At 35.9% G+C, this 19605-nt stretch overlaps 1 protein-coding gene across 1 annotated transcript in view; it reads left to right on the top strand.

The window, feature by feature from the left end:
* DEG7 (DegP protease 7) overlaps positions 1 to 19605 on the top strand; it is a 38908-nt gene that overhangs the window by 2581 nt on the left and 16722 nt on the right. The window contains exons 3-10 of the mRNA XM_022287714.2: positions 235 to 369; positions 5542 to 5600; positions 6984 to 7020; positions 16832 to 16957; positions 17060 to 17149; positions 19177 to 19242; positions 19338 to 19394; positions 19475 to 19540. Of these exons, the coding sequence (XP_022143406.1) occupies positions 235 to 369; positions 5542 to 5600; positions 6984 to 7020; positions 16832 to 16957; positions 17060 to 17149; positions 19177 to 19242; positions 19338 to 19394; positions 19475 to 19540 (636 nt within the window). The remainder of the gene's footprint in view (positions 1 to 234; positions 370 to 5541; positions 5601 to 6983; positions 7021 to 16831; positions 16958 to 17059; positions 17150 to 19176; positions 19243 to 19337; positions 19395 to 19474; positions 19541 to 19605) is intronic.

The following is a 19605-nucleotide window of genomic DNA, read 5'->3' as shown; positions in this document are numbered from 1 at the left end:
TTTAACATATTTGTGACTAGTATGTTTATTTTCTTTGGGCTGAAGTGCACTTCTAAAAGTTCAGTGGAAGGGTCTTTTCCGCAACATGAATGACTGTAGACATTATCATTTGATTTAACATATATTTTTTTTAACTTTCTGTTTTGCAGTTTCAAAGCTCTTTTTTTTCCCTTTCAATGGTGAGATGGAAGAGAATACTAATAGTTTGTTGCACGTCATTATCATCATTATTAGGTCCATGATTTTGGCTTCTTTCGTTATGATCCTGGTGCAATACAATTTCTTAACTATGAGGAGATTCCCCTGGCTCCGGAGGCTGCTTCTGTTGGACTTGAAATCAGGGTTGTTGGTAATGATAGTGGAGAGAAGGTACAGTCACATATTTTTTTCCCAGTCTGTTTTATCTTTCTTGTTGCTAAATGTTTAACTATGTTGGAGTACTTTGCTCGCATTTAGGCAAAGAAAGATTTAGTGATTTATTATTTAGTATGAGACTTTGTAGGATTTTGAGCTCAAATGCCTAAGAGAAAGGCAATATCTTTTGGGACAGTGTGGGTATTGCTTTATTGTTATTATGAAATCAAGTCTTTTCATTAAAATTGTGAAAAGTTACAAAGTAAGACAATAAAAGAAACCATGTACAGTCAGTCAAGATATTCAAACCCAAAAAAGATCACAAACATCTCTAAGTAGGATACACATGCACCCCAGTAGGTTTCATAAGGCTAAAATCCAAACTATGAATTTTTTTTTTTGCTTTTTCCGCACTAGGGGTTCTTTCTTAGTCAGTCTACACTTGAAGGAATAGGGGACATGAATAGAAGAACACTAGTTCACTCAAAGCGTTTCACAAGACTCACAAGTGAAGAGGAAACACTCTGTATCTTATATCTATCTTCAGTACATTACAATAAGAGTACAATGTGTATGGAATGGGATGCTTACAGAAGCCGTAGGCTCCACCTCTATATAGAGGCCAAAGCTATCAATAACTTCCCACTACTGTGGAGGTTATTTATTTATTTATTTTGATATGAAATGATACTACATCTCAGCAGAGAAGAGTACAAAAAAAGGAGAGATGAGATATCCCCACAAGCCGAAAGATTACAAAAAGGACGCCCAATTGGCAAATATTTGCGTCACTTTGTAGTTTCAAAAAGGTCTAATTATAGAAGACCAAGAAGATACAAAGATTTTAACTAGATCCCATAAGGTAGCTCTATTCGTTTCTTCTTTATGGAAGATCCTTTTGTTTCTTTCATGCCACACTCTCCACAACAGTCCTGTCCATACGCATTCGACCACAAAATATTCACTTGATCTTTAAAACTTGTCCCCAAAATGAGCTGTACAAAGGTTTCTGTTGTGTTGTTAGGGAAAACCCAGGTACGGTTGAAAGTATTAAGTTAATTCGACAAACAACCAGCAACAATAGGGTTTTGGAAGTGGTGTGTTTGATCTTCTCCATTCTTTCTACACAGAATACACCAATTTGAGGACATATACATTGTGAGAATTAATTTCTGAAGTCTTCCACACGTCTTGAGCCTTTCTTTAGCAAAAATCCACAAGAAGACATTAATTTTTCTAGGAATTTCGAGCTTCTAGATAAAGTTTCCATCAGTAGGAGCCATTCCCTGTAGATTAACCAGCTTTGGCACAAGAGATTTGACAAAACATCCCACCGCTCTTTAGCATCCATACCTTCTTTTAAGTCTTCATTATTGGTAGGCTAAGAAGCACATATATGGACACGGCGACATGTTAATGGCCAAAAAAGTAGGATACGATACGTTGGGACACATTCATTTTTTTTAATATTTAGATATATTAAACATTAACAAAACTATTTAATATTTAAATAAAAATTGACTTAAATAATTAAGAAAGAGTAGAGATATTCAGAGAAAAGAAGTCTTTCTTTTTTAATAATTTTATTATTATTATTTATTTAATTTTTTTATAAAAAAAATATTGTAATAAAATGGTACTATGACTAAAATTAAAACAACACAAGCCTTTAATAATCTCATCTGTTAGTCTTGGAAAAAAGCACTGCCTAGACATAATTATTGGAAGAGAAAAATTGCCACTTATTAGTCATGGAGGAGAGATATTGCATGCAATTTCTGCTTTTCTTATTTTTATTTTTATTCTTATTCTTCTATTCTATCTCTTATTCTTCTCATTCTTCTGCGTTTTTTTTCTTATTTATCTTCCAATGTTCCTATTCTTCTCCTCTTATTAATTTTCTTCTCTCGGCCCTTTTTTTTCTTCTTCTTCTAACTCTTCTTATTCTGACTTCGCCTTTTCTTCTTTCAACTCATCCTCTTTCTTCCGACTTTTCTCATTCCAACTCTTCCAAGGCACTCGCCATGGACACCTTCGAGGTGCGAAGGCCTCCCCTTGCCTCTTGCTATAGGGCTCACCTCAACAACACTCACTATTCGTGGATTTTTTATTTCTCTGGATGTTGTGTCCCTCTTGTGTCCCCGCTGTGTCCTATAGTGCCGCCTGCATGTCTTTGCATGTCCGATTAAAAAAAAACAAGACACTCAAATTTGTGTGTCGAACGTGTGTTTGAGTGTTTCAATATTTGACACGTGATTCCATTCCTTCTACTTCTCGGGAGCAGACTTTGGGAGTCGAAAAAGCTTCTTGCGCAGAAAATCAAAGGTTTTTAAAATTTTTTGAAGATGTTGGCCTTACCCTAGACCCAATCACTAATTAGGTAGGCTTTTATTATGGGCATCGGGTTTTTGGTTGGTTCCGCTTCACAGCAATTTTGAGGGTTGAGTTTCTTTCGCTTTTGTGTCTTCTCTTGGTGGAGGGAGGTTTCAGTTTCTTCTCTTCTGGCGATTAGCTTGTGTTAAGTGATGATTTTGGATTCCTCCTCAGCAATCTGTCCTTTGTTTTGGCGAGCTTTCTTGTAATCAGTGTTCAGCTTCGGTTCTTACGCTTCAGTTCTCATATTTTTATGGGTTTTTGTTTTCTATGTGCTGTTTGTTTTTATTCTTTTTCGTTTTTCGCTTCTTTGGGAGCTTGTATCCTTGAACTTTTTTCTTCCTTTTCATATTATCAATGAAAAGTTTGTTTCTTGTTCAAAAAATATTTGACACGTGTCCTACATTGACACTTGGTTATGCTTTACGCGTCTGTGCTTCCTAGTTGGTAGGAAGCATATCCGCAAGGCATTTGAAAGATCAAGCTGTATTCCTCAACTTAAAAATTTGAAAGGTTTCTTTGGAAACCAAGACCCATCCTCTTTGATCTGTAGACCAGCATTGAGATATCACAGACTCTTTAGAGTTGGCCACTCTAAAAAGTCTAGGGAAAGCAATAAGAAGAGAAGCATTTAATCACTATAGGTCTTTCCAGAAGCGTACCTTATTCCTTTCATCCACCATGAACTTGTACCAAACATCTACTTGGGTGCATCAACGATTGTTGTTGTCCCTTGACCCATTGAATTTGAAGATTCCTTTGAAAACCAGCCACCATTCAGGAGGAAGCAGATGGTATTTATTGACTATTACATCTCTCTAAAGAGCCTCATTTTCTGTTAAGAAGCGCCATGTATTTTTAGCCACCAAACTTCCCAACCCCACTCCTCCCAGATTAGTAGGCAAAGCTCGCTTCCTGGGTTCAGGCCTCCTTCCTCCTTTCTGCCTTTTTAAAAGAAGTTTCGAATAAACTTTTCCAGCCTTTTGATAATTTGTTTGGTGCATTTAAAGATGGATAGGAGGTTTCTAATTAACTCCAACCTGTGGAGGTTATTTATTATTTTAACTACTCACAATGCTGATTTCTCTCCCCTCATGGTTGGCCATCTAGGGGCTTCTATAGCTTTCCATAAATGCCCACTAAGCTCCACAAAATTTAAGGGAGTTAACTGTCCACCTTGTGTTTGAATGGTTTAGGGCAAACAATGCCCGCTAGGTAGCACACTAAGTGTGCTGCCTCCTTGTGTTGTGCGCACTATTGCTTGCTTCGCTACATTTGTCCCATGCATGTATGTGCTTGCTTGTACATGCACACCCTTATGCTTGCGTGCTGCATGGGTGTGCGCTAGCCTACGCTCATGCCCACAAGCATTAGTGTTCCACCTATATTGACATGCCAGCCTATTTCCAGGTCAACACAATTTAAAGAAAATGGAATATATCATTTCTTGCTATGTGTGTGGTGCTAGCCATTTGCTACCACCCATGTGTCTGCCTCACCCTTTCTTGACCGCACATGTTGCTACTTGGCCTCGCACTTTTTCTTTGAGTGTACTGCCACGCCCACTTTGATATTGGCTCGTGCAAGGTCCATTGAGCTGTTGTGTCTCATGTGTTGAGATTGAGGTCCTGACACTAGGCCACAATGCAAGGAAAACTGTAAGAATGACCCCAGTTACAAAAGATGTCCCACGAAGAAAAGCTCTTAAATAGAAAAGATAAATATTACCAAGAGGATGCTTTATACTTAGCTACATGAACTCTCTCAACCCACTTGGTATATTTTTCTTCAAATAGCCTTTTTTTTTCCTTTTTTTTTTGCTTTCGAACCATATTTTTGAAGCCCCCAAGGGGCAGCCTAGTTGGCAAGGACTTGGGGTCTCTTGGCCATACTGGCTTAGAGGTCTTAAGTTCAAACTTTTTGGTGAGCTTAATACTAAAGACCTTTAATGTCTCCTGGATCCTGGTCTTGGGGCGGGTGCAGGTGGCACCTAGGTGGAGAGCTCCAACTACCAGATATAAAAAAAAAACCATATTTTTGAAATGGTTGCTTTAATCATATTCATTTAAATTAATTTAGCTTTGCTTTATTGGTTTATTAATCATCTAGTTTGAGTGGAGTAGATATATTTTGATATGAGAAAAATGCTGGACCACTTGATGGTTAGACTTAGGTTCTTGCTTCCAGTGTATGGTCCATGGTTAGACTTAAGTTCTTGCTTCCAGTGTACAACACAATGCTTCTGGGTGGTGTTCAAATCGTAAACAATTCTTTTAGAATTATATCTTCTGATGATTATTTCTCATTGTAAGCTCTCCTTTTGTATTTGGTTAGCTTTTGGGCAGAGTTTCCACACCCTTGCTCCCTAGGTTGTTGCTTTGTTTCCCCTTGATTATACCTCTTTCTAGAAAAAATGTAGTCCACTCTGCTGATTTTCTTAATCTTGCATTGAGTTATATTTTACAGATATCTTCTCGATTTGATAAAGAAATTACTACTTTCATCAATTGATATTGTAGAATAATTTCATTTTCCTGAAAGCTGGGTTTTCATAAAAATATTAATTGATATGTAGAAGACCAGGGGCTATAGTTAGAGAAAATATGAGAGTGCGCTAGGACAAAGAGCACTAGATTGAGCAGGAGGAAGCACAAAAACCATTGCATCCTCCACCTCAGTCTTTTTAGATTTTTTTGTCTAATATTTCTTTATTCTAGAACTTCATACATACATACATCAACGAATTCCCACCGATAGGTTTTTCTATTTTGACTGTATTTTCTTCCAATTGACTCTTATTTAATGATTCTACAGGTTTCTATCTTAGCTGGTACCCTTGCTCGGCTGGATCGGGAGGCTCCTCACTATAAGAAGTATGTTATGCACGTTTAACATTATTTTCAATATAGTTAAGTTCAAAGTTTCTCAATGGTGTTCCTTATCATCTATTTTTAAAAGTTACACCCCTAGCTTGATTTGTTCTAATTGGAGAGGGTTTACTGTACCTTTTTAAGTTTTGTTATTTTTATTTATTTCAATCTTTCGGGAGTTTGTATCTTTGAACATTATGTTCCTTTTTATTATTTCAATGAGAAGTTAGTATCTTGTTAAAAAAACAGTATTTTCCATAAATTATTTTTTCTGGCTGTTATACTCACATTCAAATGTTAACATCGAATCTATGAACTTGGTATAATGCATCCCTATTTGTGATTTTGTATTAAAAAATTTGTAGTAGATACTCTTTCGAGAGTTTGTATCGTTGAACATTTATGTTCCTTTTCATTATTTCAATGAGAAGTTCTATTAACAAAAAAAAAAAAAAATTGTAGTAGATAAATCACTTCTTTTTTTCTCGATTTTTATGGGAATATAAAAAAATTTACACATCCAAGCAAGTCATGACAAAATTATATTCTACAATTTTTTGAACTTTTTTCAATTTTATTTTTCTATATGTAATCATTTTTTCTAAAAGACAAGATTTTTACACGTATTATGGGAAATTAAGATTATGGGTTTACCATTTGGTGCAATACTTGAAGTTTTCTTAAGAAAGTGACTTTCTTGAAAAGGACACTAATTATAATAGTGTGTTTTTTAATAGGCTTTTATAATGAATTTTACAGCTTCTGTGCACCCAATGGTGCCTTAAGACTTAAGAGCACTAGGCTCTTCAATGACGATCAAAAGTCTTTTGATCAAGGTAGAATTGTAGATTGAGTTTGCTTTGTGTAACTACTTTGTTGTTGAGGACATAGGGGTTTTCCTTTCCCCTGACCTTTAGTCTGTATTCTCCTTATTGGTTAAATGATATTTTTGTTCCTTATAAGAAAGAAGTGATGTACTTCTTAGTTCTTGGCTCTTTTCCTTGTACTTGATTTTCGTTCTTTCACTTCTGTTTTCACTCCCATGAAATTTGTATCTTTGAACTTGTATTTTTTATTTTCATTCATCAATGAAAATTTCGTATCTTGTTAAAAAATAAAAATAAACAAGTGATGTGTGGAATAGAAGTAACTCTATTCATTCTCCTCTGGTGTTCTATTTTTCTATCTGAAATCTGTATAAAGTTTCTTTTTATTTTTTTATTTGTTGCTGACTTGCAGCCTTAAATGATATGATACTATTTGTATTTTAGACCCAAGTTACCATCAGGGCACCTGTTAATTGTCTGCGACCTGTAGCTCTTTGTAAGACCAGTAAAATATTCTTTTGTTCTTGTAGCATAATGATTGTTTTTATCTTTGTTGCAGAGATGGATATAATGATTTCAACACATTCTACATGCAAGTGAGTGATTTAACTTTTTGTATTTCAATGAATCTTTTATCTGTCTTTTGCTTGAATTGATTTGAAATAATTGTATTACATGACTAAAATCCAAAGAATGGAAAGGAAATTAGGTGTCTGTCCAATCCTGACCTATTAAAATTTGCCATAATGTGGGGGGGAATTTGTAAAACATTTGTGAAAGACCAAATGGATTGACAAAATGAACTTGATCCCATTTCTTACCCACCTCCCCCACCTTTTCCTTAACTAGTATGACTTTCATAGTTTTATTTTAAAGTATAAAAACATAAAAATTATTTAATTTTTTTTAACAAGAAATGAACTTTTCATTGATTAATGTAAATAGTTAAAATTTTCTCTCTCAATGAACTTTTCATAGAAATTATTTAAATAGTTAAAATTTTTAATATTATTGGGCTATTTTATCTCTCAATATTTACCTTACTAAGTTTCTTTCTATTTTCCATGTTTATCTCATAAAATCAATGTCTCAATAATTCTCATCATCCACCGGTCCAGGTGATGTGGCTAAAAAAATATTGATAAGTGTTCATTATTTGAAAATTTTCCATAAGTAAAATACAACAAACAAGAATAAACAACTTAACACATAATCCTCAATTACTTAATTCTTTTTTTTCCTAAAAAAACACATATTCATGGATTTTTTATCCTTTTTTGTTCCTAGACATAACAATGAAAGAAATAAAACTTTGTTTAGATTTCTTATTTGAGTCATTGAAAAAGAGAATGACACAGAAGGGAAAAAAAAGAAACGCAATTATGTCAATCTTGTAAGCCTTTTGAATAAATTACTTACATATTGTAGGTAATCAAATCTTCTTTGAAATTACAATTATTAACATTATATTGGAAAAAAACTAAAAGTTAAACATTAGATCAAACAATCTAACTAAAATATAAGAAAACACAAGACATTGAGACTAAAGGAGAAAAACATACCGAAGGATAGTTGGGAGAACTAGAAAGAGTAAGAAAAACCTCTTTACATAGTTGTAGAAGATAAATACTTACAAAACTTTTTTTCCTCAGTGAAAGAAAGAATTTCATTGATGATATGAAATTACAAAAGACCCAAGGGGGGAAGGGGGAATATTTGCACCAAGAATAGTTACAAAACTTTTGAAATTCCTTATTAATTATAATTAAAAATAAGTTATAATTTCTTAAATTAATTCATAGAAACACAAGTTATAATTTCTTAAATTAATTCATAGAAACATAGAGACAAAACTATACATATTCTAATTCTTTACATTCCAATATTTGACATGATTAAATAATAAAAATAAGTGGAATTAAGGAAAAAAAACAGAGAGAAATGAGAGGAAGTGATGTGAGAGAAAGAGGAGAGAGAAAAATTTATATTTAAAGGACTAAATTGCCCTCAAATGTTTAAAAGGTAAAATAGAGAGAAAAAGTTTCTCCTGTTATATATAGTATAGAGTCATTTGTTTTTTATCCACCTACCCCACCTTTTCCTTGAACAACTCGCTATCTCTCTCTCATTTATTTCTTTTCGATCTTCTGGAAAAACAACCCAAACAAAAGAAGCCGAAAGAAAAAAAAATTAAAAGAAAGGAGAAAGTTGAAAATCTTTATCCTTTGTTTTGTTTTGCCCTTTTACTTCCGCTGGGAATGAGTTATTCCATCGTATTAATCTTAGTTGGAGTTTAAGGATCATGTTGGTGAGGATTTATCATTTCAATGGTGCAAAGAAAAGGAAAAGTTCTCTAATTTGCTGGGAAGTTAGCTATCGGGTGTTTGGTTAAAAATAAGATGCATTCTCAAGGATGGTGATATGGGGAAATATTACATTTGGAACAGAGTTTGTTTCATAGCATGCCTTCAGCCTCAACTAGGAATAAAAATTGGGAGAATAAGTTTTATTGGGAAAAAAGAAAAGGGTGAGGGAGATACTTGTAAAGATGTGGGAACCTTTGGGCAATGGTGGGGTAAATCAGGAATTTTTGGTAGACTTAGATTTAAATATTGGCTAGGTAAGTGTTCGGTAGGTGGAGTAGTTATGAATCTTGTAAACCATCCCCATGGGTTAGTAAAGGGAGGGTCTCAATTGGTAGAATATACCCACAACCTTGTGAGGTTTATAAATCTCTCTTTGTAATTTGATTTTTGTTCAATCTTTCCTCATAGTTTCTTATTGCAATGTGACTACATTCTTCTTGGTTAGTAGTTAGTAAGAGTGCATACAGTTCAACCATCATGAGTTGACCCAGCGATGGTTAAGAGCTAATGTAAATTTCAAAGGCTTAGAGGGAATGAGTTTAAATTATGGTGCCACCTATAACTTACTTTGGCAACCAAATGTAGTAGGGTCAGATAGTTGTCTCGTGAGATTAATCGAGGTGCGTGCAAGCTGGCTAAGACATTCATAGATATCAAAAAAGAAAAAGATTGTGCATAGTTTAGTCGTTCAATTTTGGCCAAAACGGAGATCAAACCGAACCCTTGATTTCCAACATAGCTAAATCATTTCTTTCAATTTTACCCAATTTGATTTTAAAAGCTTTTTGTAAAAATTAAATATTGTCCTCTGGATTAGAGGTTTTCACGGTTCCGTTTGGTTCGGTTCGGTTTTAGAGCCAAACCGAAATCGAATCGAATTTAAAAAAATATTTTTTTTTGGATAAGAAACACTTCATTAGAAGGAACAAAAGAACAATAACAGCCTACGGACAGGGTCCAATGTAGCCCCTTCCAAAAAGGAAACTAATAAAAAAAAACTCTCCAATTTTGTAAAATCAAAGAGAGGTTGCAATTACGAAAGAATTTCGTATTTCTTACACCACCAAGAAGCTAAAACCTGCACACTATTACAAAAAGAATCCCAAGACTTAGTAGCTTTGTCTTCAAAGGAGCGTGAGATCCTTTCCACCCAAACGTTCCAATGAAAAGCTCTGAACACATATCTCCACAAAACTCTAGCCTTTCCGTTGAAGTGCCACCCGTGAAAACATTCTAATAACCAGCTCTCCACGTCTTTAGGCATATATATATTAATGTCAAAACATTGAAACAGAAACTGCCATCTTTTAAAGCAAAGGGACAGTGAATGAACAGATGATCCAAGTCTTTGCCCCTTTCCAGCAAAGACAGCATACCGAAATTAGTACTAAAATTGCATGGAACCGAACTGAAAAACCGACGGTTTAGTCGGTTCGGTTTGCGGTTTCACCTGCATGTGGCATAAATGGAGAGCCCTGGCGAAGAACTAGTGTTGGGCGAGGCTGATTCAAAGAGGCCAAAATGAAGGATATGTCGTTTGGGGAGGGATCGTGCTTGTGGACTACCGTCGGTGTTTCACGAGCGACCGTCGATAAGTTCTGTTGTTGCGGTAGGAGTGGAGTTGTCGCAGAGGGAGGGAAGAGCTTCCTTTGGTCGTTGCCAGTCGAGTGCTGCTTGCCGGAGAATAACGATATGATGGAGGGAAAAGGTAGATATAGAGAGATGGGGCAAGATTACACAAAGGGGGTGGCTGAACACACCAAGAGAGAGAAAAATTATGAAGCTAGGGTTTTGGAGGGAGAAAGAGACCTCATTAAAAAGAAGAAAAAAAGAAAAGAGAAAAGAAAAAAATGTTATGAGAATGTAGGAGAGAGAAATTATGAAGCTAGGGTTTTGGAGGGAGAAAGAGACCTCATTAAAAAGAAGAAAAAAAGAAAAGAGAAAAGAAAAAAATGTTTGAGAATGTAGGAAATACTTGCATGTGTGGGTGGATTTTGGGAAAATGAAAAGGTGGTATTGATGGGCACGCTAATCGAAAGCAATAAATGAAAGATGTTAGAAAGATGAGATGTTTTAAATAATTAAAAGAACAAAGAAATAAATATATGAATATATTTTGGTTCGGTTCGAACCGTTCGATTTGAGTTCAAATTTTTAACTCTAAATCAAACCGAACTGCATATTTTGGTTTTACAAAATTGATAAATTGAATCGAACCAAAAATCGTCTAAAATTGAAAATTCGGTTCTTAATTTTTTTTGATTTCAACAATTTCAATGTGCACCCCTACTTTAGAGGGCGTGGGAGTGGCTGCTGGTGGGAGATGGGGCATTGCTGGTTAGATAGGGGAGGGTGAGGTGACTACCGACAGGGTTGGGTAGCTGTTGGCTAAAAGTGAGAGAAGAGAGTGAGGTGGAGGAGAGACGGAGATGTGCAGAGAGTGGAAAGGGGAAATGGTGTTGGTTGGAAGTGAGAGGAGAGAGTGAGAGGAGGAAGGCATGAGATAGGAGAGGAGAGCTAGGAGACATGAGAGAATAGAGGAGGAGGAGATGTGATATTGGTAACAATGATTAAAAACCCTAAACCTAACCCTAGCTGTCAGCCATGACCTTCTATGTTCGTAGTCGTCAGCTTTCACTCTGTCCGCTGTCACACTGTTCGCCGTTGTTACTACAGTAGCCACACAACCAATCGTCAAATTTTTACTGAGTTTTGTTTGTTCGTCGTTGGGTTCCTTTGTGGGTCGTAGTTTATCTTCGTGGGTTGCGCTTCTCCGTCACTACCCAGGGTTCGCTGTTGTGCTTCTCCGTCTCTACCTAGGGTTCAACATCACCATCAAATGTTCATGGTTTGGTTTATTCTCTAAGGTGTTTCGACTCCCTAGGGTTCCACCACTGCCACTTAGGGTTCCGTCGTCGCCACGCCATCTAGGGTTCTGTTGCCGCCACCTAGGGATCTGCCGCCAAGTTTCAGTTCAGTGAAGTTCTGTGTCCTTTCACATTATTTTCTACATGGAAATTGATAGCTGATATGGTGAGAATAGACTTTTCTGCTCTAGGGTTGATGATGAGCGTCTTAATCTTGAAGATATGTGTCGGAGAGAGGTGATGCCTTTGAAATTTGCTCATTTATCTTGATTTGAAAATCATTTGGTTGAATTACTACAATTACTAGAGCACGAGTATTTATTTACACATGAAAGAATTGAATTTGATACTTGTAGATTGAGGAAATTCAGACACTAACCTAAGGAGTAGTATTGAATGTGTAATAAGGCTTTCAATTGGGGGAAGAAGAAAGCTTGTTATTTATGTGGGTCTAAGGAAAAGTGGGTGACTAGCCTTTTGGAATATGCTGAAGGCTTGTTTACTTCGTTCTACTTTGAAAGGACATCGGCAAGATGTTTCTGGGCCATCTTATATAGAACTGCTAAATGGTAAAGTTGCATTACAAGCTAGGACGGACACTTTATCGATGAAAATAAGGAGGTTTCCTTTAAGAGTCCTTCAAACAATATTGGGTTAGAAAGGATTCAAAAGTTTTGGAGCTAGATTGGGACAACACCATGGTCATCTTGAAATTTAGTGCCTTAAACAATTGAAAAGATATTGTTGTGACTCTAAAAGAAAAGTTTTCTCAGTTAGATCAGCCATTTTATGGCAGATAAAAGGCTATTAAGGTTCGAGGATGTAAGATTGTTAAACTCAGAGTGGATTAATGTTTTGTGGATTAATGTTTTGTGGCGAAAGGTAGGAGAATTCTATATAAAACTAGAGAGATGGTGTTTTGATGATCATAGTAGGAAGGAAGTGGTGAAAGACTTTGGAGGTTGGGTAAGGATCTGTGACATACCTTTAAAATTTTGGAACAAGCAATGCCTTGAAGCAATAGGAGTTCAGCTTGGTGGTTTAAAGAAGATTTACTACAAATCCCTAAATCTCAGAAGCTTTGATTTAGGTGGAAGAGAGCTCTTGTAGATTCTTACCTGCTTCAATAGAAATTAACACACACTTGACAACTTTGTAGTTCGTGTTAAGGAGATTGAGAGTTATGAGAAAAAATAAAGTTTGGTTTCCAGTAAAATAAGTAACATGCTTGTTGCAAGATCTTCGAATGTGTTAGATGTTCAAAGGCTTCATTTGTTATTTTCGATGAGCCTCATCTAGGGTTTTCATATGATAAAAGAAAAGATGGAAGATTTTCTTTAGTTTCGAATGAAAGCCCAAGGGACAACCCAAATATTCTTCCTATTTTGGAAAACATATCGTTGAGATTCATGTCAGATGAAGGAAATGAATTAAGTAAAGAATTTCATCCTTTAGAAGGTTATAAGGCAATTAAGACAACCGACGATTTGGTTGATAGCAACCTTAGATTTAATCCTGATTTACTACTGCTAAGGAATTTTATTCCCACCTTGCCATTTTATTATTCGAAAAAGTTAAAGGTAGCTGGCTTAAATGAAACCAATCTAGAAAAAAGACTTTAAGATTGAAAAGGCTTCTAAACGTATTTCATCATTCCACCATGGTAGCATTAATTCAACGAGTGAGGAGTCAAATAAACACTTAACACTTAAAGGACAATGTTTTGTCTGATGATGAGGAAGGTTTCAATGTTAGTGTCAGTAATCAGGATTCAACAAGATTTTTGGAAGATGAAGAGGTTGCTAATGAAGATTTATCAGAGGTTTCCCTTACAGAAGGTTGTGATTCTTTTCTTAGTTCAATTCCTTGATCAGACAAAAAATTATGCGAAATGTTTTCCAAATTAGGAAAGAACATTTGGGTTGCCCTCTGCGTTTTTAGATAAAACTTCAGATTCATCTTTTCTTTTATCAGATGAAAACCCTTGAGGTGGCTCTTCATTTGACAATAGCAAATGAAGTCTTTAAATGTCTAGTACATTTGAAGATCTTACAAGCAACATCTTACTGGAGATCAAACTCTGTTTTTTCTCATAACTCTCAACCTCCTTTAGACGAATTACAATGCCGTCGAACTGTGTGTTAAATTCTATTGATGCCGGTAAGAATCCAAATGAGTTCTCTTCCACCTGAATCAGAGTTTCTGAGCAATTCAAGAGATTCAAGGTTTTGTAGGAAATCTTCTTTAAACCACCGAGTTGAAGTCCTATTTCTTCAAAACATTACTTATTCCAAAAATTTAAGGGTAAATTACAAATATTTATCCAACCTTCAAAGTATTCCACCACTTCCTTCATGCAATGATCTTCAAAGCACCATATCTCTAGCTTTAAATGGAACTCTCCTACCTTTCACCATGAGCCATTAACCCACTTTGAGTTCAACAATCTTCTATCCTCAAACCTTAAAAGCCTTTTATCTGCCAAAAATGGGTTAACCTGACAGTCCTAAGAGAACTTTTTATCCTGACAGTCCTAAGAGAACTTTTTATTTAGAGCCACAGCTATGTCCTTCCCAGTGTCTAAGGTACTAAATTTCGTGATCGACCATCATGTTGCTTTAAAGGACCATCACATTGCTTCAGAATCCTTTCTAACCCAAAATTGCTTTAAAGGACCTTTAGAAGAAACCTCTTTATTCTCCATCAATAAAGTGTCCCTCCTACCTTGAAAAGCAACCTTACCTTTTAGGGTTTCAGAGTGAGAAGGCTAAAATGATGTCCTTTCGTAGCAGAACGAATCAAACAAACCTTCAGCATATCCCGAAAGGCTAACTAACCCGTTTTCCTTGGTCCCGCATAAATAACAAGCTTTCTTCTTGCCCCAGTTGAAGGCCAAACCACTCATTCAATGCTGCTCCTTTGGTTGACTATGAATTTCCTCAATCTACATGTACCGAATTCAATTTTTTCATATGCAAAGAAGTACTCATGCTCTAGTAATTGCAATAATTCAACCAACCGATTTTCAAACCAAGATAAATGGCCAAATTTCAAAAGCAACACCTGCGACACATATCTTCAATATTGAAGCACTCATCCTCAACTCAAATGCAGAAAAGTCTATTCTTAACACAACAATTTTTGATTTCCATGTAAAAATTAACGCGAAAAAACACAAAGCTGCACTGTATTGCACTGAATCTTGGCGGCGGAACCCTTAGCGGCGATGACGTGCAGCATTGACAGAAACCCTAGTTGGTGGCGGCAGTCTCTTTAACCAAACCCTAGGCGGCAGCGGTTGAACCCTAGGAAGCAGCGGAGAAGCGCAATGGCAGATGATGGAGTTTGGGTTGTGATGGAGCACCCTAGTGCGACCCATGAAAACTGTGACCCACGAAGGATGTCGGACAAGAAAACCCGAGCGGCGAACAGCGGGACGGCGTGAAGGCTTGCGGCGGCGGCGGCGGGTCATAGCTGGCGACTAGGGTTGTTATTTTATTTTTGCTTATTTTTTCTCTTTTTTTCACTCCTTAGGAGTTTGTATTTTTGAACATTTCACCTTTTCATCAATCAATGTAAAGTTGTTTCTTGTTCAGAAAAAAGAAAAAAAAATTACTATTCGTAGAAGATCAAGACCCTTTAGGTTATTATGAGAAAATGGATGCCTTGCTTTCTCCTTCTCCGTTTCAGGAACAACCTTTGGTAGTCGAAAAGGCTTCTTGTATTGATAATCAAAGCTTTTTTCAATATTTTAAAGATGCTGACATTACCTAGTTCCAATCACTGAATAAGTAGACTTTAATTAAGGGCAACAAATTTTTGGTTGGTCGCATTGCAGCAATTTTGAGGGTTGAGATCTTTTGGTTCAGAAAAAAAAAATTACTATTTGTAGAAGATCAAGACCCTTTAAGTTATTATGAGAAAATGGATCCCTGCTTTCTCCTTCTCTGGTAGTCGAAAAGGTTTCTTGTATTGATAATCAAAGCTTTTCTCAATATTTTAAAGATACTGACATTACCCTAGTTCCAATCACTGAATAAGTACTTTAATTAAGGGCAACAAATTTTTGGTTGGTCGCATTGCAGCAATTTTAAGGGTTGAGATCTTTTGGTATTCTTGTCTTTTCTTGGTGGAGGGAGGTTTCAGATTCACGACTTCTTCATTCAGGCGGTCAGTTTGTATTAAGTAGTTGTTTTGATATCCTCCTCAGCAGACAGTCTTTTCCTCCTTAGCAGACAACCTTTTTGGATTGGCAAGCTTTGTTGAGAGAGTTTTTTCTTTTTGAAAAAGAAACTATTTCATTGATATATGAAATATGATTACCAAAGGGCCAAGTTTTTTCATTGGAGAGAGTTTTTTCAGCATATGTTATTTTAGCTTTCTGATTTTTCTTTGGTTTGGACCTCGTCTATTACCTTGTCTTTTGGTTCTTATGTTTGGTTGTTTTTCTTCTTTTTTTCGCTTCTTTGGGAACTTGTATCCTTGAACATTTTTCTCCCTTTCATGTATGAAAAGTTTAAAAAAAAAATAATGTCTGAGATTTGTTTTTTCCCTTGAAAAACTTGTGTATTCTGTGGGACAGTTCTTATTTTGCTGTTACAAATTTTATGTCGATAGAGAAATACTTAGCTATATCTAGATTTGCTTAAAATTGAATAGATGTAAGCATAATATACATCGATAATTATTTTCAACATATAATGCATTATAATTTAAATCTAGATTTGCTTAAAATTGAATAGATGTAAGCATAATATACATCGATAATTTTTTTCAACATATAATGCATTATAATTTAAATCGTTAATATGTGCAGTTGATATAAAAATATATTTTATTGAATGTACCCCTAATCTCTGGTCATCTAATTTTTCGAAAATTGCATTGTGTCTATATCCTATGTACATGTCCATACTTCCATCCTACTTGTTGAATTTTTCTTAAATCTTTACTTTAAATATTAGTTGTCCATATTTATATATTACTTTTTCCTTATTTATACGTGGTCTTTCTTCCATGTAAGAAGATCTGGTATTTGATTCAGTAAATACAAGAAGAAATATAACAATTTTATTTATTCCTAAATTTCTAGTCTACTTTATTTGTTTTAAGTTTTAGAATGATACATGCTAAGTTTAATCTCCTGCGTTGGTTTTTTTGTTTTTATTTTTTAGGCCGCATCTGGAACTAAAGGTGGCTCAAGTGGTTCCCCAGTAATTGATTGGCAAGGCAGGGCAGTGGCACTGAATGCTGGAAGCAAGTCCTCAAGTGCGTCAGCATTTTTCTTACCCTTGGAAAGAGTATGTCCTTTGTATATTCGTGGCACCGATGGTGTGCAGCTTTCAGGTGTTGATCCATTTCCCTAGGACTATAAATATATTGAAATTCTGTTTCTAATGCAGGTAGTTAGGGCATTGACATTTCTTCAGAAGGGCAGAGATTCTTATGTTAATAAATGGGAAGCAGTTTCCATTCCCCGTGGTACGCTTCAGGTTTGTTGTTGAAAGAATCCTTATAAAAATTAAATTAAGAAGTTTTTTCTTTCCCCTGGCTCCCTCTAAGTTCGGTTGGAAGGTTTTCCCCCTTTCCTCTCTCAAGATGTTTGTGGTGTTAATGTCTTAAAACCACCTTTGATAGTGACGTGTTTAGTTGCACATATCAGAGTGTCTATTTCAAAAGTAAAAAAATGTAGATAAAATGCCTGCTATATGGTTTTTCAAGATGAGAGAGAATCCATTGAAGGAAAAAGTATACAAGTGATGGGGAAAGGTAGATAACCCAGCCAAAAAGAGCTCCAATTAGGTTGAAATGTAGCTGTGGGCTAATAGCAGAGAAGTCAAGATGGAAACTTCCAGTAGAAAGCTGCAAATAAACCCCCTTGCAAGTTGGAAAGGTCGAAGAGAGAAGAAATGCCAATCAACATGATGTACAAGGTCCAGGAGAACTTTTTTTATCATCTCATTTGGTGCGTTCTCTGTGATGTCCCTTCACCACCTTTGTTTTGTCTGCTGGTGGGCAGCCTGTGGATCTAGTTGTTGGAGGCTTTCGGTATGGCTTGGATTCGCCTCATTCAGAAAAGTTCTTGGCTGTCCAAATCATTACAAGAGTTTTAACCCTCTTTCTTCTGTGGTTTACTAATGCAAGGACAACGTTCCTGTGGGTTATTTGGCTGATCTTCCAACATTGGATGGGCGTTTAACAGAATAAATTTTTAGATTGGCTAAGTAATGTAGAGAATTTTTCTGAACATATGGAAACTCCCTGAGAAATAAGATGGTCTGACTGGTGGCTTGCAAATTGAAAATATGTTGCCTCAGTGCGGAGTGATTAAGTTCAAGCCAATTGAAGGCCGAGGGCCTTTTTTTTGGGGGGGGGGGGGGTGGGGGTGGGGAGTGAGTTTATGAACAATTATGCAGTCCATCAATGGGTTTAGAAGTAATATTCAAGGAAAGTTAGGCTTGTAGGCTTACAACTTATTTGTAAATGGTCCGATGCTACTTTGGCTGAATCATAACTGTTTTTGGAGGATAACTTAAGTTTCAGTAGCTAAAAATAAAACTAATGCTAACAGCAGTGGGGAGGGAACTAGTGCAGTTGCTGCTGGGACACCAAGAACCCAGGATGATAGTGAAAACAAGCAGAACATTACTAGCAGGCTAATGTTACCAATCCTTTCACAAGAAGTAATAACATCATAATCTTCACTCTACCTATGAAATGGTGCAAAAAAAACAAGCAGAATAAAATCCTTTATACAATGAAGACACGTGAAATGAGTTCCAAAATAGCTGAGAGCTTCCATCCAACACTTGGAAGAATAAGAGTAGGAAACGAAGAGACGATCATAAGTTTCTGCATAATATTTATATATTTCTTCAAACCAGTTCCAGAAAGAGAGGGTTAACAATTTGGAGCCCACCTACAAAGATATAACCTTATCATATTTTCTTTTCCATATTTGCGTAAATAGGAAGGAAGGTAAGGTGCTACCTCAGGAAGTGAGTTAGTGGAAAATCGACCAACAGCAGATTTGATCTGTATTCTTCAATTGCCTGTACTGACTATTCCACGAAGGAACTAGCATAAGCAAGGGATGCCCGCTATTGATTTTTCTCTTGCTGAGATATCATCAAAAGTTTAGAAACCAATCCTTCAACTGAAAATTCAACACAATATCAGAGAAATTGTTTTTTAATGTCCACGCAGAGGAAATTGGAAGTTGTTTCTTGTGTGGTGTACTTGGTGAGAAGAATGAGCCAAATCATACTCCCTTGCACATAGTTTCATGTCTTTGGAGAATGAGCCAAATCATACCGTTGACCTGATTTTAATGTGCAATGTTTTTTATTTTTAAGTATTGTATGATTTGACTAGATTTATTGTTGGGTGAATGACTGACCCCCACTGGGATGTGGGTGACTGTATTATAAGCTGCTGTGCATGTAAAGTGACATGCTAATCACAAATACACAATTTTCTTCGTTTCTTTCTTATTACTATTTTTTTCCTTTTGATGTAGGCGACCTTTCTCCACAAAGGATTTGATGAGATACGTAGGCTTGGCCTTCGAAGTGAAACAGAACAGGTTTAATTCATTCTTAAACCAATCCTTTTCTTTTCCAAAATTATTTTCGTTACAAAGTAAAGTGTTTCCATCGTTAATATGACTACCTTGTTTAGATGGTTCGCCTTGCTTCTCCACCTGGTGAAACTGGAATGCTAGTTGTGGACTCTGTGGTAATAAGTTTTATTTTGTTTTGAAATTTCAACTAACAATTACACTTTATATTAATCCACTGTTTATTCCGACGTTGTAGGTGCCAGGTGGCCCAGCCCACAAACTTCTGGATCCAGGTGATGTGCTTGTTCGCATGAATGGGGAAGTAAGCAAAAATTTCAATTTGAACACTTCCAATATTAAATCCTTTGAATTATACCTACGTTTTTT

This window comes from Momordica charantia (genome assembly GCF_013281855.1).
Source record: "Momordica charantia cultivar OHB3-1 chromosome 8 unlocalized genomic scaffold, Mcharantia_2.0 BLBB01000008.1, whole genome shotgun sequence".
Taxonomy (NCBI): Eukaryota; Viridiplantae; Streptophyta; class Magnoliopsida; order Cucurbitales; family Cucurbitaceae; genus Momordica; species Momordica charantia.
Note: the sequence above shows the minus strand (reverse complement) of the source record. Positions and strands in the feature narration are given on the sequence as shown.